General features: G+C 40.9%; 1 protein-coding gene across 1 annotated transcript in view; it reads right to left on the bottom strand.

The window, feature by feature from the left end:
* The window catches only part of STOX2 (storkhead box 2), a 90378-nt gene extending 79021 nt beyond the window's left edge, over window positions 1–11357 (bottom strand). The window contains exon 1 of the mRNA XM_063077518.1: window positions 11192–11357. Coding sequence (XP_062933588.1) covers window positions 11192–11357 — 166 coding nt within the window. The remainder of the gene's footprint in view (window positions 1–11191) is intronic.
* Window positions 11358–22895: the final 11538 nt, after the last annotated feature.

Here is a 22895-nt window from a genome sequence, read left to right as displayed (position 1 = left end):
AAGGTGGGAGGCTTTGAGCTCCCGGCTCCCAGCTGGCCAAGTTTACATGAGGTGGCAGCTTTGAAAGCTGCGGAGGAAGGGAAACCCTTTCTCCTCCCCCAGCTCAGGCTGTCATCCCAGAGCCCCAAGTCTGGCTGCCAAGCCATCTGTTTGTAGGAAAGCAGCTGAAATATTAACACATGTAAAAAGTGGACCCCAAGCTGTAGCACGCCCTTTACCTCCTATGCAACCCGGGAAGCCATGCTGCCCTAACATTCCACTGGGACCATCACGACTTTGTTAAACTCACTAAAGGAGGAAAATGCACTTGGTTTGGAGGAGAGAGTCCACTGGGCTTTGCTTTAAAAATTGGCCTTGAAAGATGTACCTTAGTTTCACAGCTTTCCTTTCTCATATTGTGTTTCTGTGAGACTCGTTTTTACTGCAATACGCAAACACATACAAACACACAGCTGAACTCTCAGCTTGGAGGAGTCTTTCTTTTTTTCTTTACCTTCTACTGAAAAGTCAAAATAAGTATCTCAGATTAAACTGTGTCTGATTATATGGGGCACAGTTTTCCTGATTTTAAGTGAAGCCAAGTTCTCTTAGATTTATATTTTACGGGAATATTGAATATACATTGATTTTCTACCATTTTTCCTAAGTTGGAAATTCAAGGACCAGCAAGCCCACTTAGATAAATGAATAATTCTGTGAATTTTCTTAGAAGATAACATACCAAAATCAATAAAAAATGAAATATTTGATTTCTGATTAAAGGAGTACCAAGTATTAGGCTAAGAATTGACTTAAAGCTGCTTTTAACTGTACCTGACCCTGGACTACTTGCCTGCTGGCTCCCTTCTTCTGAATCCTCAGGTGTAAAACATTTAGAACAAGTTAATCCTGCATAGTTACGTTGCAAAAGAAATAATGTAATAGCAAAGATGTCCTACATTCTTACTGTGTGTCAGGCACCATGCTAATTATTTTACATGCACTTGCTCATATAATCCACATGACAACTGTAAAGTAGATATTATTTTATCTTTGTCTTACAGATAAGAAAATACAGGATAGACTGATCATGTAAATTGCCAAGATTACACAGCTAGCAAGCAGGTGCCAGGACACCAATGTACAAATGTCTGATTTCAAAGCCCTAAATCACAATGCTCTACTGCTATGTAGAAGCATTTTATGAACATAGGAACTACTATTACAAATGTGGAAAAATCCATCTGACACTATAACCATCCACTATTCTGCTCTTCTGAGCTTATTCAAACTCCCTGGCTAAACAGACTTTATAAAAACATTTCTTTTAAAGTTTATCAATACCTGTCCATTGTCTACATTATAAGCAGCCAGTTGGCAAGTGTGGGAAAAAATATGTCCAAATACTTCTTTCAAGTATTTGAAAACCAACTGAAATGAAAATGGAAAGGAGTTCACTCGGTTAGCAGAAAGCCCCGTTATAAATACAAGCACTAGCATCTAATCTAAAGGGATGTTTTATCTTAGACATTTGGTAGATTCAAAAAAGCTATATTGTTTTTATAATTTCGCCAAAGATCCATGCTGGAATTTTTTTTAAGTCCTAAAACTGAAGCTAGAACCCAGTGGCTATCTAAAATGCCCAGTTTACTTTTGCTTTGTCCTTTTGCCTGGGGGAGTGGATCAAGATTACTCATATACTGCAATTACCCTGGAGGCCTCTTCTCATCCATCCTCAGAGCCACCAACTATGCAGGTGGTTAAAGAGAGAGGCGCAACACAGAGATTTCACTCAAACTACTGGGAATGCCAGCAAGACCAGGTGTCCGCATATCTATACATTTAAATTCCTGTTGTATGCTTACTATATACATGGCACTTGCTAGACACTGGGAATACAATGCCCATGAGACATGAGCCATGTCCTCAAGGAGCTTCCAGTTCTAGAAGGAGGATCAGACAAGAAAAAGGTTACCGATGTGTCAGAGGTGTACACGGGGCTATGGGTGCACAGAGGAGAAGCAGCTCAGTCACACTCAACCAGGCTTCCTCAAGGAACTATGTGTTAAACACAAGGAGGTAGCTAGATACAAAGTAGAAAGAAATACAGTATTGTTGGAGAGGGAAAAACATAAGAGCTCTGGAAACTTCTTACAAAATGAAGGCAACGTGGTTGTAAAGTAAAACTCAACTGCACAGCTTACTGCAATTCACTCTTTCTATCAATACTCTGAAACGATAACTACTGAGATCCTGCGGATATATGTGTCCATTGGGATTATGCATTTTATGCTATAGAAACCAGTGCTGGCTCTTTTAATAATACAAATGACAAGTAATACTGATATAATGCCCCCAATGTACCAAGCTTGGTTCTAAGTGCTCTCTGCATATTAATTGCCATACTTCACCCAAAGCCTAATGGGTAGATAGCATTATAATTTCCATTTTGCAGATAAGGAAACTGAGGTCCTGAGAAAATAGGTAGTTTCTCCAAGTTTCCCCAGTTAGTGATGGAAAAGCTGGGTTATAAATCCAGACCATCCGGCCCATATCTGCTCTTAATCACTATGCTACACAGCCTCTCAGAAAAAGAATATATGAACATATATTGAGCAACTCACAGGATTCCAGGGAGGCGTGGAGACTCAGGCTTGGAACTCTGCGGCCAGAGTCACTTTAGTGGACTACTTGGCAGCTACCACCCAGCACAAACCTGCAGCTGGTACCACCAACACTGTCACATGGGACACTACCTGCTGGCTGCCACCACTGCCACCAGAATTCCATCTTGCCGCAACACCCCTCCTCCTCCAAGGCCTATATCTCATAGGCCCTACTACCTTCCGTACCAGCACCAGATTCAAGGTCTGGAAGGGAGTATGTGATTGGTGAAACATAGGTCACTGGTCCCTGCCCTGGATGGAAGGAAGGCCACGTTTCACAAAGTGGGTGTATTAGTGTCCTAGGGCTGCTGTAACAAGTACCACAAGTGGGGTGACTTAGCAGATATTTATTCTCGCACAGTTCTGGAGGCTAGAAGTTGGAAACCCAGGTGTCAGCAGGGTTATTTCCTCCTGGGAGCATGAATCCATTCCATGCCTCTCTCCTAGCTTCTGGTGGTGGCTGGCAATCCTTGGCCTTCTATTTCCACATGGTGTTCTCCTCCGTCTCTGTGTCTCTTTTCTTCTTCTTATAAGGACACCAGTCATATTGCAATTAGGGCCCACCCTACTCTGGTATAAATGCATCTTAATTTGGTTACATCTGTAAAGACCTTATTTCCGAATAAGGTCATATTCACAGGTACAGGGCTTAGGACTTGCATGCATCTTTTAGGGGGACATATTCAACACATTTCAGTGGGGAATTACATTGACATAAATAAGAGGTTCAGATGCTGGGCACCCAAGAAAAAGACAAATACTCAATGCACCACAATCACTATGGGGCCCTTCATTTTATCTAATAATGAAATGATTTCAAAGCAAAGGTTAGATATGCCAAAAGCAATAATGGTCTATTAGCTCTCTTAAGGGAACCAACCAGACAGGAATGTGTAATAGGGGTGCGAAAGGGGTGTTAATTGCAAAGCTAGTGGTTCCTCCCCCTGAAACTATGGCCATCAGTAGGATAAGGCAAGACAAATGTCCTGCTACCACTACTGCCCACAGGCATCTGCCAAATCTCTCTCTTTTATCTTCAAAACGAGAAAACTTGGCCTGGAGGGGCCATCATGGATTAAAGTTGAAAGATAAATGGAGATTTTTAACTGTGTGTATGAGTTACCTAAGCCATAATTTTTCAACTGAATAGGTATATGACAGATGTTTGAAATATACATTATTTACATAGCTGGTCCAGTCTTTTGTGCTGCTACTTGCATAGCTCCCTTTTCAAACCTGACTATAGGTATCAAAATCATATCCCTTTCATCAACAATACAATAGCTTCTGAATAAATGTGAACACTAATAAAACAAACTCAAGAATTAAAAAGCACTTTACTTTTAGGAACGGGAGAGCAGACAATCTCCAAGCAATCCTAACCTTGATTCTGCAGGTTTTCCGAAACCCAAGGAGGACTCAGAGTTAATGGAATCCAATTGACCCTCCATCTGCTGGAAACAAAAATAACTAAGTCATCTGCTCCCCACTAAGAAACAGAACATAAAGTATAAAAGCTAAGCTGTTCTCATGTTCTCAACAAACACTGCTGCACGGATGACCTCCAATTTATACACATAACCTTTACTGTTCACTGTGTGCCTAAAAGACCTCTTCACTTGGCCAGCCAATCCACTAGTCCAAAACAGAACTCAACATCTGCCCCACTTTCCCCAGCTTCCTGGTCATTCATTGCATTCTTCCAACGAAACATCCTGATTCACCTTTTATTTTCTTTCACCTCTTAAACCCAGTCAGTTACAAAGAACAGCCTTCATACTAAGGTTTTGTACAAAGAACAGTTCCTTTGTTCTCCCGGATTTTCCCTTTCTTCTCCACCCTGTCCATCCCTTCCCATCCCTCCTTCCTTGGCCTCTACAGGTTTTCCACTATGTGGCATTAGTACTACTCAAGTACGTGAGTTCACTTAGTATTCAATTAGTACCTAGAAATTAGAAAAAAATAATCAGGGGAAGCTCATTATTTCACAGAAAATATAAAATTTTCTTTTTACTTCATTAAGTACAAAAATAGATCAAGTTCAGGAGAAATATTAAGTACATGACAGCACAGGTGGTATGTGGACATATTTTAAGAAACTCTTGAAACAGTGATGGAAACTGTGCTGTGGTGGTCCCTCATCACCCTACTGCTTGATAACCACATTGGCCCCCAAAAGCCTCCCAGCTGGTCTCCCAGTCTCTAGACATTCACGATGTCCATCTATCCTGCTAGGCAGGGCCAGATACCTCTTCCCAAAATGATCCTTCCATTGTTTTCCTCCCAAACTCACAAATCTATTACCTACCCCATTAACTCTGAATCCATCTAAATTTCAAGATCCCACCCGGCCTAGCTACACATTATAGACAGACACATCCCAAAGTTACAGTATGACAAGTTTCACATATCAATTTTCATTTCCGGCTTCATGTCTTGGTTCAAACTGCTTCCACAACCTTCCCCTAATCCTTCTCTGTCTACACTGCTTCAAATCCCACCCACTCCTTGGGTCTTGAACACCCAAGTAAGTCCTCCCTCCAGACAGCCTTTTCTAAGCAACACCCTTCTCTTCTCTGAACTCCTGTTCCACTTATACCAACCATATCAACCACCCCACAGTTGACTCTTGATTATATCCTATTATTTACTGCTTTCTAATGATCAACTCATGAACAGCTGGTTCTCTCTACTGATAACAACTGGACGTCCTTCACGAGTAGGATCTTATGATATATATTTATAACTTTATCTTTTTATATATTTATAAAATGATGACTCACATTAGGACTTCATGACCTCTCTTCATCCAACTTTTTAAGAGAAGTCATGTTTCAATCAAAAGTCCAATAAATACTTATTGCTTGCCTAAGTGCCAAGCTCTGTAGTTGCTGGCAAAAGAGAGACATGAATAAAACAGATGTTGTCATCGAGGAGCTCACCATCCAGTACAGGAGAAGCACAGGTAAACTGGTACAACACAATGTGACTGTGTTGTTGTAACCAATGTCATGGAGATGATTCACTCTAGAAAGGATCTGGAGGAAGACTGAAGGAGAAGGTGGTATATGAGCTGGTTCTGGCTGGTTAAGTAGAATTCCATCAGACCTATAAAGATGGGAGCACATTGGAAGCAGTTTCACATAAATTACAAAAGGTATACAATGGCAAGAGGTATTGCTGAAGGTTAAGAGGTCCTGGAGCCTGGAGCACTGGGTGATGGGGGCAGCAGCAGAAGAAAAGGTGGAAAAAATGAGGGAGGTACTTCCATAAAGTGCCTTGGTCTACAACTTCATCCGTAGGCATGAGAAACACTGAAAAGAGAAGCGACATGACCAATTCTGCTTTAGAAGAGACTTAAAATAACAAAAACAAAACTCGAAAAACGCCCTCTGAGACACATGGAGCATGGATCAAACTGGAAGAGAGGTCAGTTTGGAAGATATTGTAATAGAGCAGAAGAAGATTTAAACAACCAGGCTAAAGAAGAAGAGACAGATTTTAGAAATATTTAGGTGGTAGAAATCAATGGGATTTTCTGACCAACTGTTTGCACATCCAGTGTCAAATAAACATAGTCTAGGGATTCACTACTTAAGGAAAAGTTTATTACCTACTTAAAATATTACCCAGGTCATTTCTTTCTTGAGTTGCTGTGGCTAAGGTTACTTTAGAGTTGACTATAGTCTATACTCTCACAAACTACAAAACCTTTACTTTATACCTTATAGATTAGGCATCGCATAGTCTCTCTGACTGATCTACCAAAGCTTGTCCTAAATTCAAAAGTTAGTATCTTATCCCACTAGCAAGAATCTAATCAGATTTTGCTCCTTGGTTGTATCTGCATTCAACATTAGCAACTTTGTAGCAAAGAACATATCATTTTTCTGAATTGTCCTAAGTCTCTGGAGTGTAGGAAATCTGAGGCCAGAATTGCTCCGGAGGTGTAAAAATGCTAAGGTTTTATACAATATACTCATATTCCTTTTTTTCAAATAAAAACGTTCACAAGACTATAAGACATTGAAATACCAAGAGACGTGACCTTTTGTAAGCACATTCATGTTCTCCTGGGAAATAAAGAATAAAGTCATTCACCAACAAGTGTAATATTCCTCACTTCCACTTGCCTGATGAAAGGAGTCAACATAGGTAATTTCAAATTAAAACACAGTTGGAGCAGCTCGGCTGAAAATGGATCTCAGCAAAGGGAGAAAAGGGGGTGACAGGATGCTGTTTATTAAAACTTGCATATGATTATAACTTGCCAGGTCTTCATCTACCATCTCTCCCCACCCGCACACACATGCCCATTGCTCTTGTCCCCAGGGCGAGCCCCTAAGATGCATACATGTAATGCAACATTTGTGGATGACAGGAAACATGGTTCCATTGCAAAATGAGCACTATTCCCACATATGGAAGCACGTGACTACAAGTAGAAAAGGGCAAAGGTATTTTCTAACTATTTCTGTGTAAGTGTTCAGAAGGCCTGCACTTGCTCCTCACAGAGCCACTGCGGAGCCCAATTCTACAATGGAAGCGTGGAATCAGAAGACTCATTGCAGATGTTGGGAGGTCATGCTATCTGCCAGGGACACAGCTAAGTGGTGGCAGGCCCAGATTAGAATCTTGAGTGTTCACCCTCCACTCCCAGAAAATTCTCACATCTCTTAAAATAACAGAACATAAGGAACTGGAACACACAGTCAAATGTGCCCCAGAATTAATTTCCGTAAAATGAAAACTAATGAACTAATCAAGGTGGTGTGCTGGCCTTTCTTCCCCACTGATAATAATTATTAAATCAGCAGACAAAACTGATGTAGATGTTCTTAAAATGTCAGTTTAGGGCTTTTGTTTTATTGTTCTTTTCAAATCCTTTAAACTCATAGTACTGAAAATGTCTGCTTTATTCCTCAATGACAAGTATCAAACTAAAATGTGCCATAACTTTGCTTTCTGATTCATAAGCAAAGCCTTCGATGAACAAAACTTTGGTGGCATTATACACGGAATATAAACAAGCACCCATCCCCAGAGCTGGGGGAGGGGACAGTGAAGAAAATTAAAAATTAGTAGCGTCATTTGGGTGAAGAGGTCACAGTTCTCATAGTTCTAAAGGAGAAAGCTCTAACAGCATCATCAACAGAAGGTTTTGGACCTTGAAAATCATTTTGAGGAGGTACATGAAGATGTTTTCATAGATAAAGTACTAAGCCTTATATAGATTTACGTCTTTGTGGGAACTTTTAATTTTATCTCTAGTTAGTTAATTTCATAATGTCTAGTTTTAGAAAATTGGGGAGAATGCTCGCACATCTATTTGGTCCAACCTCTTTTCTTCTTCAGATAATGCTATGCACACTGTATTATTCACCTTAACTTGAACAAAAGGCAAGATTTTCCCCCTTCAGCCCAGAAACTACCATTGGGAGATTAATATTCAAGACGAACAATGAACTCATCTCGTGGCCTGTGAACTTACTGGTTGCTAGGAGGCTTGTGAATTCTTAGGATGACTTTAGATTTGGTAGCATGAATGAGAGCTTAAACAGTCATATAAGGCATGGTCTTTGAGATTTAAAGTTTCAGAATTCTCTAACTGTCCTTTTGCAAGACCTCGCTGGTTTTATTTTTGCCTGTTCTAACCTCTTGATTGTAAGTGTAGTTTTATCCTGAAGGTACATCAAAAGCCAAGGCTAAATGTCAAGCCTATTGCTATAAATCACATTTCACACTGGTAATTACTTCTTAGTGGGGAAAAGACTGAAATGGTGCTGTCTCATTAGAAGGCTATTACAGAAGCCTAAGTTTTGCTTGAAGCACCTACTGTATGAGAGATACGCTAAACCAAAAGAACAGCTATTAATATCTGTTTTTTTAAATCTCCAAGGATCTCTCATTTCCTAAAGTTTAAAAAAAATAATTGTTTCCCATAAATTTCAGAAATATTTGTTAGAGGGGGGTATAAAAATAGTGTCTTAACTGAAGTTATTTTAAGTTAGTACATCTCTAAAGAGGTTTATCTTGCCCTTTGAACCCAAGTAATTTACCAGTAACAAAAAACTCTTTTAACTAAAAATGAAGCATGACAATATGAGTAGATATTAAACCAAATAGCTGGACAAATTGAAAGAAGAAATGTGAAAAGCCTCATGTGTTTCTAAACTACTTCATTTTCTATTTCTTTTTATGTGACAAAGGCTGTGTTTGTATCCAGAGTCACTAACTTGATACAAGTGAATTTCCTTTACATTTCCTAAGGGGAAGAGAACTTACAAATGATCTCAAAGTGTTTCAATATACCAGTTACTTCTATCAATACTCATATTTTGAAAGGACCCATATTTGGAAAGGAAATAGATAAGATACTTGCCCCCCCCCCCAAAAAAAAGTTGCATATGAGAGACACCACCAACTCTCCCAATGCTCATTGTGGGTGTTTGTCTCAATATTTACTATTTCCTTCCATTAGCACCAACACCTGCTTTTTATTCCATGTATTAGCTAACACTTAAAATAAAGAATAAATAATAGCCCTCCCTTCCTGGGCAAAAATCACATTATATCCAACCCTGCAATCCCACCAGAATCTGTCAAGGCACTTTGCTCTGGGGGGGCACTCCATAAAATTCTGAAAGAATGACACAGCTCTTCTTTCCCAATCTTTTGGTCTTCTGTTTCTCAGCAATAGCCTAATACTGAATCTGGACAGAAACCCACCAACCTGAAACAGGTTATCCTTCATCATCCTCCTCAGATCACTTACCAATTGCAGGTCAAGAAATGAAATAAGAAAATCAAGTAAAATCAAAAGCTTCTTCCTTAAACCCTCAAAAATGCCTTACAGCACTGGCAATAGCAGAGAAGTTATTTTGCAAAGAATGAGAATGTGATCATAATGAAGCAAGGCCAAGATAGATAAAAACAGGCTCTATGGAAATGTGCCTGAAATTATTAAAGAGTCCTGCAGGTTTGTTGGAGAAATTATAGCCACCTGCCCTCCTATACCTTCACACTTTGTATCAGTACTGGTTCCTTAAGAGGGGCAAAAAAGAGGGGAACTGTTAAGCGTGGAATGAAGACATTCAAACCCTAAGTATATGAAACCCAGGATTATCCGAACACTCAGTGAAGACATGAGTTTATGTGCAGATGTGTTTTGAGGTTAGATTTGGATTTAGGTGTATTTCAAAATTTACTGCCACAATTCTGAAGAATATAGCAATCACAGCACTGACTTAAATTACTGAAGTATAAACTGCAGTTGTCACTTCCTTTATAAATTTGGCTTTTCATAAAAGAGAAAATCAAGGGAGCTTATTGCCAAAATAGTACAACATCCTTATGTCCTGATATTGCAATAAAACAAGATGGTTATTTTATTTAGGTTTTATATTCACGGATATGTGGTCACAAGACATTTTTAAAGCATGAGATACTGACCCCAGTTAAAAAGGTCTTGCTGTTTTAGGAAAACGATAGTAAAGCTAGACTGTAAGTACCAACCACAAGCTTAAAACAATCTTCCCGGTTAAGGCAGGGCTTAGAATGATTTGGTTTAGTATGTGGTTTAAAATGAAATATCGGTTCTTCCATTACATCGTGTTTAGAAGAAAATTAGAGGGTTTTTTTTATAACGAAAAATAAATAAAAATTGATGTCTTACACATCATTACATACAAGTGGTTATCAACGAATAAGGAGAAAGCAACGAAAGAGGTCCAGCATTTTCCTCCTTCAGCATTTCCTAAAGTGTTGGGATGCCAAATAACAAACCAAAGCCATTCCGTTGTATTTCCAAAGAGAAGTGGCTCCTTCAGAAACGCTTTTAATAGCACTGTATTTTAAGATGAAACCTTTTTGGAAGCCTTCACTTCCATTTACCGTGTTGTTTGTCCTTCCTGTCTGACATGCAAATACATGATACAGCCTCCATTCTTTCCACACAACCTAATTCAAAGCAACATATGTTAAATCCACACCGACTCATGTGCGCATTCAATCCGCATACACACCATTACCCCACGGAATGCATTCGATGAGCTCCAACATAGTTCTCTGCGTGCACATCAGACGAGCTTGAGATGTACGTATGACTCAAACCACCCAGAACTGTGCATGGAACCTGTTCCCTTTTCAGAAAAGGGGGCTGTTTAAATCCCCACTAAGATAGCTGGCCACAATGCAGAAGCAAGCAAGCCTGGTACTGCAGGCAACACTGGACGCAGGCTCTTCCACAAAGCTCAAGGAGGCTGCAGCTCCGGAGCTTGCAGTCATTCACCTCCCTGCAGCCGAATCGTCCGGCTCGTGCCCCCTCCCCGATTTTACCGAACTAATAGCTCTCCAACCCCATATTGAGAGGGCCTGCTGTGGATCGTGCGGAGGTACAAAATGGTGGATGGGAGCTAATTTTTGCCTGCTTTCCCCAGAACTTATCGCATCCATCACCAACCCGTGCTCTGCTCTCAGCACCCCGGCCGCAGCGCACCGAGCACGGCCCGCGGACCCGGCCCGGGGGCAGAAACGCGGTCACCCACCTGATGTCATGTAGCCCCGCGAAGCCTGGGGCGCGAAGGCCGCGGGGAAGCGCTTGTGCAGGCGGTAGTCCTTCTCGCTGCGGGACCTCATGCGGTCCGAGGCCCGGTCCGAGAAATCCGAGCTAGGCCAGGCTCGCCGCAAGGTCGTGCTCCGGGTCTTCTTCATGGTGGGGAGGGCGACCTGCCGCCCCGCTCCTCGGGGCCTCAGCGCCGGAGCCCAGCGCGCGGCTTCATCCGTCTACGGCGGGCACGACCCGGGCGGACTCTGCGCACATTTTCCCAGCCCCTCCTCGTCGGCGTCTACACCGCCAGCGGCGGGTCCGGCCCTCCCCGCGCCCCCCCGCACCCCCACGGCGAAGGCTCCGATTTTACACACGTCCCACAATGCATTACACTTCATTTGCAACCCGCCGGCTTATAGCTTCCAGATTCCTGGGGGGAAAGGCACGTCAGGAGGCTCCCCGGCCAGGAGGAGGCGGGGTGGGGGCGCCGAGACTTGCAGCGTGAAAGCAATGGGAGCGCAGACAATGGCCCGATTCAGCGCAACAGTGCTCGGCCGACTGTGCGCCACGGCACAAAAGACCCAAACAAACGAGGAAGCCGGGGCCTCCGGGGCCGGCCCGGGATCGGGCTCCCGGGAAGCCGGAGGGGAGGCGGCAGACCCCCCGCACCAGGCGGCTCAGCGCGAGGCGTGGGGATGACCGTGTCCGAGTCGTGTCCCCCCGGGCCTCTGAGCCGCGCGGCCCGCAGCGCCCGGCACGGGCTGGCTCTGCCTCCCCTGCAGTGCTCGGGAGGCAGTCCTCATTACAGAGGCTCGAACGGGGGGCGCGTGTGCGCCGGGATCCGAGCGGGCTCTGCAGACAGCGGCTGCGGCAGGCGGGCTCCTGCGGAGTCCAGGAAGAGCCCGAGTCGTCCTCGCGACCGCAGCGCCCCGTCAATCTTCCTCCTTCCGAGGCTCAGGGTAGCGGGCGTGCGTGGGGCTGGGTGGGGGGTGCTGTGCGCGCCGACACGCATGTGCCCCCTACACAGGCATGCTCCTACTTACTGGCCGAGGCGGCGACGGAAGCCATGGCTGCCAAGGATGCCGAGCCTGCCGATAGACACCCGCACGGTGGCACCGCTGCTCGGTCGCCAGCGCGCAGAATGGCCTTGGAAGGGCAGGAAGCAGGACAGCCGCCCAGTCTCATGCTAGTCACCAAGCTGCCTTAAGTTAGAGCACGGATCCCATCAGGCTTCTCATTTTCATGTAAAACACCCTGCGGCGGCGCTGGGACCTTGGCTGCTGCCCCAGCCTGGAATCAGAGCTTGGATATTTACATAGTTTCAGGGTAGTCCCTCCCCCTCGCAGAGAGAGCGCGAGCAACCCTGCGTGGGAACAGAGAGGTCCGCGGTGCCCTGCCTTGCCCACCTGCGCCCACCCCGAAGTAAGCGACAGCTGGAGGAAGGGGGCGCCACCGCGAGCTCCTGCGACAGCCGCGGACGCGGGGGCGCCTGGCACGCCGCCTGGAAAACGCAGTGCAAGTGGCCTTCGGCTGTTCCTCTCTCCCCCTGGATCCCCAGTGTAAGTCACCGCCAACTGCATCCAGGTCCACAGCCTCTTTACTCTGCACGGCTGCTTCTGGTCCCACAACCAATCGCTAAAGGACAACAATGCCCGCGGCGCGCAAGGGGAGGAGGGGGCGATGCGTCGCCAGGCCCGGGGCGCTGGGCCCGGGACGCGGAGGTCAGGCCGAGTTAAGGACGCCGGGCCACACGCCTGCTAACCCTGACGATGCTCCGTCACTGCTGCTTTATCAAAACGCTTATCTCCCCATTTGGGTTTCCAAAAACGCTTTGGTGCTATTAACAACGACAAAAATAAATGTGATTTCCTTTTCAACATTGTATTTTATTTCACGTTTGAGCATTTTTTCATCTGTGACAACGCAACGTTCAAATTCATTTTTATGCTGTTGCTTTACATTAACAGGTGCCAACATGCAAAGACATGGATATTAAATCTTTATGGAGGTAGGAGGTATGCTCTTATTGGGCTGATATCGGAAGAAAAAAAAAAAGCCAGTGGGTTCTAAATGGTTAGGATTCAGGAAGCTCTAGCACAAACCAGTGCTGTTCCAAGGCTTGGATTCTTTGAGGGCAGCAATGTTCTTGGAGAACCAGGCAGAGGGGGGCGGGGTTAAGCTACAGGCATTACAAAATCTAGAACTAGAGCTTCCATCATTCAGTATCTCAAGGCTGCCTCTGTAACCTGAGGCCAGTGTAGACAATATATCTCTTGAAAGACCAGAGGTAAATAAATAAACACTAAGAATCAAATAGACCTTATATTTACATTAATCTAAATTTATTACTAACCAATCAGCTAATGCTCAGTGTGAAATTTTTTAAAAGTTAGGAAAAGATAGTCCCTCAAAAGGCACATTTTGCTAAAATGTCTTTACTGTAAGGGGACTGCTAAGAACAGAAAGACGACAGCTTTAGAAGATATAGAAGGCTATGTGTGTAAAGAAAGGATCATAAAGGTAATAAAAATAACTATATTAATGAATGCATGAGATATTGACATTTAGATATCTCAATTCAATTCAACAATTACTCAGTACCTACCATGAGCCAAAAGCAGTTCTATGAACCATTATAAGAGTTATGACTGAAGGCTAATAGTGATTGCTGTGGCAACTGTGATATTCATTCATTGAGCAAATAAATAATTATGGACTGTCAAGTATATGATAACCCTGTGAGGGATTCTGAGCAATAGGACACACACATGGCCCCATACGGCTAATGGTCTAGTAGATGAGAGACAGAGCAAGCAAATAAATGCACAAATTGTGTTCAGTTCTATGAAGAAAAAGAACCACTATAGGAAATGACATTTGAGCTATAGCATGAGGAACCACCCAAGCAAAAGTGAGGAAAATGATATTTCAGAAAGTGGGAATAGCCTGTGCAAAGGCCCTGAGGTAGGAAAGAATCTTGGCTCCTGGTGAAAGACGTGAAAGAAAGCCAGTGTGGCTGGAATTGGAAAATAATAAGAGAGAGGTGTGTGATGAGGTCATGGAGGGATGGAAGAGTCAGATCATGCAAGGACTTGCAGGCCATGATAAAGGTTTTATATTCTATTCCAAGTGGAATGTGAACCACTGAAGGGTTTAAAGCAAAGAAGCAGAGACAGTGTTAGAATTTCCATATAGAAGGGGACTAGAGGAGGGAATCTGTCTGAAGAAAGGGGTTGGCCAGGCATTTTCTGGAAAGCAAGTCTGACTTGTACCTAACTAAAAACCAAGAACATATTTATATGAAAGAATGCAAGTGGGTCGATGGATATTTTGAGAGAAGAGCTACAACTCCACTCAGCCTCCTCTGAAAGCAGACCTTACAGGGGAGTGAAATCATCCAGTGTCCATGGCCAAATAGCCAGACATAAAAGAATCAGGCAGTAAGTAAATAGGTTAGGCTGGCTGAACTGGATCGAACAATAAAATTAACTAAATAAAAGTAGGAGAGGTAGAGGCAATCCAAATCAAGTGAAAATGTTAAATGAAGTCATGAAGGTAAGGCTTAAATCTAGCAAAAACCATATTGTGAAACCAATCTTATCTGAAGAAAATGGATGTGGAATTGCCTGTTATTATATTATTAAATATAATAATATAAAAAAACCACTATTAAAATCAGATTCAGTGCATCCACCTGTGTTATGGAAAGATTCACTGTGGTCATAGGCAACCCCTATATCCCTAGTCTCAGTTTCAGATCTCTCAACCTACCTCAGACAATCACATATCTGAGTCATGAACTGTCCATCAAGTAAGCTTAGTTTTGTAACCCTGGTATTCAATACTGGGAAAGTTAGAATTAAATAAATAATAATGCAAATTTATTTTATAGTATTAGTATTCTTTAGTCAGGCTTAAGAACATATGTATATATTTGGTACTTACGTGTCAGACAAATTAGAGACACTAATGGATTTGTTTTGTGATTCTAATTCAAATGTGTAACTGATTTTAGACTTGTTATCTTGAATTGAAAAGTGTAAGAATTTTGACTTTGAAACTCTTCATTTAAAACTTGTTTATCAGGTCTACAACAGGTGAATGCATTTAAGTTACAAGAATGTAAACTCCATGAGGGTAAGGAAAATTTTGTGTTTTAATCTTTGTTGCTCATTGTTCTGTTTTGTTCATAGTTGCAGTGGCACATACTTGATGACTAATGAAGATCTGATTAAGTACTTGGGAAGATCTGGGTTGAAACTTTCCTAGTCAGATATATAAACTGCTTTTATAAAATTAAATATACCAAGGATATGACATCAAAGGTACAGGTAACAAAAGAAAAAACAGACAAATTGAACTTAATGAAATTTTAAAAATTTGTGCCTCAAAGACACTATCAAGAGAGAAAAAGGCAACCTACAAAATGGGAGAAAATGTTTGCAAATCATATTTCTGATAAGGGATCCATATCCAGAATATATACATAACTCTAAAACTCAACAACAAAAACAAACAACCTGATTTAAAAATGGGCAAAAAAAAAAAAAAACTTGAATAGACATTTCTTCAAAGAAGACATACAAATGGCCAATAAGCACATGAAAATTAGTGATTATTAATAATAATCATTATTATAATAATAATTAATAATTATTAATGATAATAATTATTAGAGAAATGCCAATAGAAACAACAATGAGACACCACCTCACACCCATTAGGACAGCTACTATCAAAAAACCAGAAAATAACAAGTGTTGGCAATGATGTGGAGAAATTGGAACCCTTTTGCACCATTGGTAGGAATGCACAATGTTACAGATGCTGTGGAAGACAGTATGGCAATTCCTCACAAAATTGAAAATGGAATTACCATATAATCCAGCAATTCCACTTCTGGATATATAACCAAAAGAACTGGAAGCAGTGCATTGGCGAGATATCTGTAGACCTATGTTCACAGCAACATTATTCACAATAGCTAAAATGTGAAAGCAACTCAAGTGTCCATCGATGGATGAATGGATAAGCAACATGTACAATGGAATATTACTCAGCCTTCAGAAGGAAGGAATTTTTGACACATGCTACAATGTGGATGAACCTTGACGACATTATGCTAGGTGGAATAAGCCAGACACAAAAAGACAAATATTGCATGGTTCCACTTATACGAGGTACTCAAAATAGTCCAGATCATACAGACAGATAGCAGAATGATGATTGCCAGGAACTGGGGGGCCGGGGGGGGGGATGGGGTGAGTTATTGTCTAATGGGTACAGAGTTTCAATTTTATGAGATGAAGAGAGTTATGGAGATGGATGGTAGTGATGGTTGCACAACATTATGAATGCATTTAATTTTGCCAAACTATACACTTAAAAATGGTTAAGATGGTAAATTTTATGTTATGTATATTTTACTTCTCTAAACAATAATAAATTTTAAAAGCTAAATCTACCAAATTTACAGATGCAACTTAATTATTTAAGGGAATGTATTTAATTGTGTTTCTAAATAGAACTAATTGTTGAGTAAGGGAAATTTAGTCTTCAATTTGAGTTGATCAAATGTTTTTCAAAGGCCCTAAGAGTTATGGCTTTTATTTTGTTATTTTAAAAATATCCAATTTACAAATAGAATGTATTGAATTTATAAACATAAGGAAATTCTGATTTTTCAATTTGTATATCTAGTAAAGAAAAACTTCATGTTTGCCTTTGTATCTCCAGTAAACTGAACATTAATTAAAGACTTTTTTATAAACAGTCTTTGCCCCCCTCAGACACTGAAAGGCTTACACTGAATATAGACTGATGGATGAAACAGATCAGAGAGAAACTGAACTACGGAAGTGAGTGGAGAAAAGGCTAATATGAATGGAAGAGAAACGTAAGAATAAAAAGAGGTAACAGATCTGAGCCTTGACACTGTAGCCTAGAGAAGAGGATTTTCAATCCGGGATCCCCCAAGCACATAATGCCCTAGGATACAAGGAAGCCCGCTGATATGGTACCAGCAACTTCCATTAGTATACTAGAGTCATAAAATTGGCAATCTACGAAGGAAGCCTTGAACAGTTCTATTTGGCTGGAGGGTAGGGAAATGCACAGAATAAGGAGAGATTAGGCTGAGAAGGTATATTGGGGCCAGTTGGGAGTTCTTGGGATGCAAGGCCAATTAGTCAGATCATAATTCAAAAAGAAAAGGGGCACGTTGAATACTGAGCAAAGGAGAAATGTAATTGGACATGTACTTAAAAGTTTAATCCAGCGGGAACTGGCTGCCAACAGGCATGAGGGAACTTTTTGGAGTGATGAAAATGTTGTAAAACTGAATTATGGTGATAGATGCACAATTGCATAAATGTATTAAAACACATCAAATTGTACACTTAAAAATAGATGAATTTTACGGTACACAAATTATACCTCCATAGAGCTGTTAAAAAAAAAAAATAGCTACGGTCTGGAAGATAACCTAGAGAACAAAGTAGTGCAACTGAGATGGTGCAAGTCTGAATGTGAAATCTAGCAGAAAGAATAGAATAGACACCAAGTTAGAACCTGCAGAACCTGACAGGTGATTGTAGTAGAGGAAGGGGAGTGGACAGTGGCCAAGGACACAGGGTCACACACATCTCCAATCTTTATGGCCTGGTGACTCCACACACAGAAGCTGAGAATTCACTTTCATTTTGCATCCTCCTTTTCCCTAAACCTTGTAGTACTCATTATTTATGCTACTTGTTTTGGCCTTTTGTTCTCATACTACTTTTCTGTGTTACATAATTCCTAATTACATATATACACATTTTCCTTCTTGCTAATGTAACTGACAATCTCTCCGTTGCCAAATCCATTCAGGACTTTAGTCCTTGTTTGGTTTCTTGCTTGGCATTGTTACCCAGTCTCTCCTCGTAAAACTCTTCCCTCCTTGTCTTTTTTATTTATTTATTTTTTTACACACGGCAGCCTCCCGGGTCGCTTTATTCAGGTCTAGGCCCGCTGAGCCCGCAGCAGCGCCTGCAGCTCCTCCTTGTCTTTTTGATTGTCACTCTCCACTGGCTCTCCCACTGCTCCATCGCACCTCCGCCCATTCAATCCTGGGTGTTCTCTGGATTTCATCCCCAATCAGCCTTCCTTCACATTCACCATCTCATCAGCTGAGTTCAACATCTGGGGCTTTGTTTTAAGTTCTTTTAGTGAATGATTTCCACACACCTCTCACCACCCCAGACCTCTCTCCTGGATCTCCAAATCTTTATTTCCTATTGTCAATTGAACATCTTCCTTGAATACACTATGGACAATCAAAGTGAAGCTGCACATTACACAGAATGCATCATCTTTGTTTCCACTGTCCCAACCACTGAGGTCTTGGCATACACATTTCTGGACGTGGTGAATGGCATTCCACCACCCCGTCTCCCAAGGCAAGAACCTGGGAATCATGTTCCACTGCCTCCTCTCTCTCACTGCTCTCCCTCCATCCCGCCCATGCCCATCACTACACTCAATCCATCACCATGTCCCCGTGTCTCTGCTGCCCTCCTATATTCTGAAGGCCTGAATCAAGGCACTGCAGAAGGCAAGGGGGCCCATAAACAGAAAACTAGTGTCACTGGTCAAAGATACATTAAAAGTAACAAAAAATTCAATGAGATAAGACTACTAAAGTATTAAAAATTAAAATTAAATATACGTAATCATATGTCTAATTTATTTGTTAAAATGCCCACTTCAAAATAAGCTTTTCTATTACAAAATAGAACTTGATAATCAGTTAGCAATTCTGTTAAATATTAAATAGTTTAAGGCAAAAATTAGACTGTATAATAGTATGATTATATGTTTCAGTTTTTATATTAACTAGCATAGAGAAGCTCCAATTCCCAGGTAATGCATTTGGAAATCATGAAAAGTATTGAACCATCTTCTCTGTTGAGGTTGGGCACTGACTTCTGTTCCATAAACCTTGTTACCTGAAGTTTACCTTAGAATCTGTTTTTATTCCGCATATGCTATGTTTAGTAATATCTACTGCTACCTTCTTTGGGGAAATATCTATGGGGCTCTTTTATCAGTTTTTGAGTTGCTCTTCAAAATGGTTAAAATATTTTCAATAAAATCAGAAGAGTTCATAATCCAGTTCATCTAACTAATAGAAACTAGTTCATCATGACTTCAGTGTGTATTTAGACCCTAAGTCCAGCTTTGCAATCATCTTTTTTACTGAAATATCGTCTTTGCAAATTAGCATGTGCTACAGTTATATTTGTTATTTGCAAAACCTAAAGTTATACTCAGAAGGCTTCAAGTAAGCAAAGACAGCACCACAATATGATCATTTACAAAGCCAGAAGCAGCCAGGCACACTCTCATGGAGAATAGGCTTCCTCTAGAAAGACCTGATGTTGGGCCGAGCCCGTGGCGCACTCGGGAGAGTGCAGCACTGGGAGCGCAGCGACGCTCCCTCCGCAGGTTCGGATCCTATATAGGACTGGCCGGTGCACTCACTGGCTGAGTGCCGGTCACGAAAAGGACAAAAAAAAAAAAAAAAAAAGAAAGACCTGATGTTTTTCTGAAACCCAGATAAACAAAGGGCTTTCTCACATGAAATCCAGCAAGCTTCTGAATGAAAAGAAAGTTGATCTGAGTCACTGACCCTCTTCACAAGTTGAGGAAGAAAGATAGAAATTTAGTTGCCTGACTTACATGGTTGACACTTAACAATTCATTAAGCAAATCTTTAAATATTCCATGTACATTTCAGGCTTGCCCTGTGTAAACAGCAGGGAGTAACTCTTGCTTCTACTGTCAAGCTTCAATGGGTAGAACGAGTTCTCTACTGGACCACTCAAGACTTCTGCCATGGTGTCTTCATGCAGCTCATATCCAACTAACCCCAAAAGACCAACTAAAATCATGATATTGGTGCATTCCTCAGATTACAGTGACTGAACCCAACCTTGTTGTATTCAGAAAAATTCAGCCAAACAAAAAAAAAGTGCAACTCTCATCATATAAAGAAAAGTGCATACTTTATCTTCATGTTGAACAACTCAAAAGTATTTTGCCACAAGATAACCAATGGACTTTTGTATAGTAGAAAATATTTCCATGGTTCCTCCCCATCTTGTTTCAAAATCACGAAGATTGTGTGAACTGTAAATCCACTTAACGAGCACAGACAAAATGCAGTAGTGAACAACATACTAAAAATAAAAGCCCGCACAGGGCCACACAGAGATGGCCTCCACCCGGTGGTACTGTACTCTCACACAACACTCTGTGGCACATGGTCACCAGACACACTCATCCAGCGCCAGGCCTGGTATCACTCTTTAAGACTTCATTTGTTTTGTACCTTTTACTTAAAAGATCACTATAAATACAAGTTTTCACATTTCCTTTTGACACCCCAATGAATCACCCTGACACTCTTTGCAACATACACAACATATTGAACTATGCCCACTACTCAACAATGTTGTTTCCTGTCTCAGGCCTTCTTAGAAACTGCCCTGTTTGCATAGGACGCCTATGGCCTTCTTGGCCTCCTGGAAAACTGTCATCCATGCTTCCCATCTTCTCTCTCCCTTTGCCCTTCCCTTTCCCTGCAGAGTTAGAAGCCTGCCTGCCTTCCTGGCCTGTGTATACACAGACAGCAATGGCTATGTTGTCCATTGAGCACTTGCTATGTGATAATAATGGTTACAGGTACTGGAATACAAACGTTTAAAAACAAAACAATAAAATGACAAGAACAAAATCTTCCATCATTAAAGAGTCTACATCCTAAAGGGAGGAAACAACAATAAACACATAAATTAGTAAATTGTATAGGATATAAAATAGTGATAAAGGTAATGGAAGAAAATAATGCCATTTTCTGAGACTGAAAATAACATTTTGACTGAGACTGAAGGTTTGCAATTAAAAATGGGGCAGCCAGAGAAGACTTCACTTTATAAATCATTTCATGCCTAGTGCCTTTCAAAAAGTAGGCCCTCAATAAATGTGCACCATGATGTGCTAATTTTAGGCCTTCTTCAGTGCTGTGTTCCTAGCAGAGGTGCATCAAATAAATGCTCATGGATTTATAAAGTGGATTTAGGATTGTAAAGGAACAAATATCATATCTACTTCATTTTATCTCATATCTACTTACAGGTAAGAATTCTTGTATCTAGGGAAAAAACAAATAATGCCTTATGTTTGCAGAGGGCTTTACAGTTTATTGAGTCTTAGAAGCAAGGTAGGCAAGGCAGGGTTTGCTATCATAATTAAAGAGGAAAAAACTAAGACTCAGAGACAGTAAGTGGTTTGCTCAAAGTCACACAGAGGTTGAACTAGAATTCCATTCTTGAGATTCCTAGCCCAGGATTTTTTTTTCTGTCCCACCCCACTACCTCTGTAATGCCTGATGTGAACTGTTTCTAGATTTAGGGTTTTTCTTGTTAGTTGTTGTTTGTGTACTCCAAATGAAGTTCATATAAATCTTCGTACTGCTCGAATATCCCCCAAATTTTTAAGTTGTCGTATTAGTATGTCTTTATAAATATACGTGCATGTAAAATAGAAGGCCAATTTACTTAGATGACTCAAATGACTTCCCAAGCTCATTTATACAGGTGGTGCATGAGATTTAGAGTTGAATCCACATGCCTCCTTCAGACTAATCAATCTTGAAGGTATTCTTTCCTCAATTCTTTTTGCAGGTCACCACAGAGCTACTTCTCAAGCCAATGAAAAACCACACTGTAACACAGATGTATTTTAAAGGACAGATCCTTTTCCCAACACGTGGCTTCCTGTAATTTAAGGAAATGTTATACACGAACAATTAAAATCATATATCTAAAAAAGAAGCAAAGCTCAAATAGTTTCCTATTTTGTCAAATTACAATAATTGTAAAAAAAGGCCCCAGATACTTAAATTCCAGACTCTGTTTAAGAATAACTTCTATAACTCCAGAGAATTATAGGACTTTTACATTATATAATTTAATAATTACTAACAACATTTCTAATGTTAATATAGAATGAAGAATACAAAGATGTTATTATTTAATAATTTCTGCTAAGTCCATTTGAAATATTTTTCTTAAAAAGCTTTGTCCTAGTATTTAGCAGTCTGAGAAATTAAATTAGGCCTATGGATAATAATCTTAAATCTTCATTATTATTCATACGATATGTTAAACTTGCTGTGGAACTTCTATTTCAAACATAGAGGGCTAGCTATAACTTAACAATAGTTTCCATTAGCTTTCATTAGAGTTACCATATTACTTATTATTCAACTTGGGTGCTTTCTAAAGTAAAAAAGATTCTATTAATTACACTAGACTGGGACATATGGTCACTTTACCTTTAGTGAAAGGAAGTTAGTAAAAAAATATATATATATGTTTTGCTTTATAAGAAGAACAAATAAATTTAAGTGGGGAGACAAGAAAAATTCCCAGTAAGATCAGTATTTTAAAATGTGAAATAGTAGTGTTTTGAGGTATCTCTATGTGCTTTTCTCCTGCCCCTGACTAGAAAGGTGAAGACTCAAAGATCTGTGGCAAAAGTTTAATTTTTTTGGCAAGACATATAATAAATTGGCTCTGCTATGTCTCCATTTTAAAGAAAAGTTGGCTCAGGTAATTGCATATGATGGCAATGTTTCCATTAACAGGAACATGAAA

This window comes from Cynocephalus volans, chromosome 13 (genome assembly GCF_027409185.1).
Source record: "Cynocephalus volans isolate mCynVol1 chromosome 13, mCynVol1.pri, whole genome shotgun sequence".
NCBI classification, from domain to species: domain Eukaryota; kingdom Metazoa; phylum Chordata; class Mammalia; order Dermoptera; family Cynocephalidae; genus Cynocephalus; species Cynocephalus volans.
The sequence above is the reverse complement of the archived record's forward strand: the minus strand, read 5'-3'. Positions and strand labels throughout refer to the sequence as shown.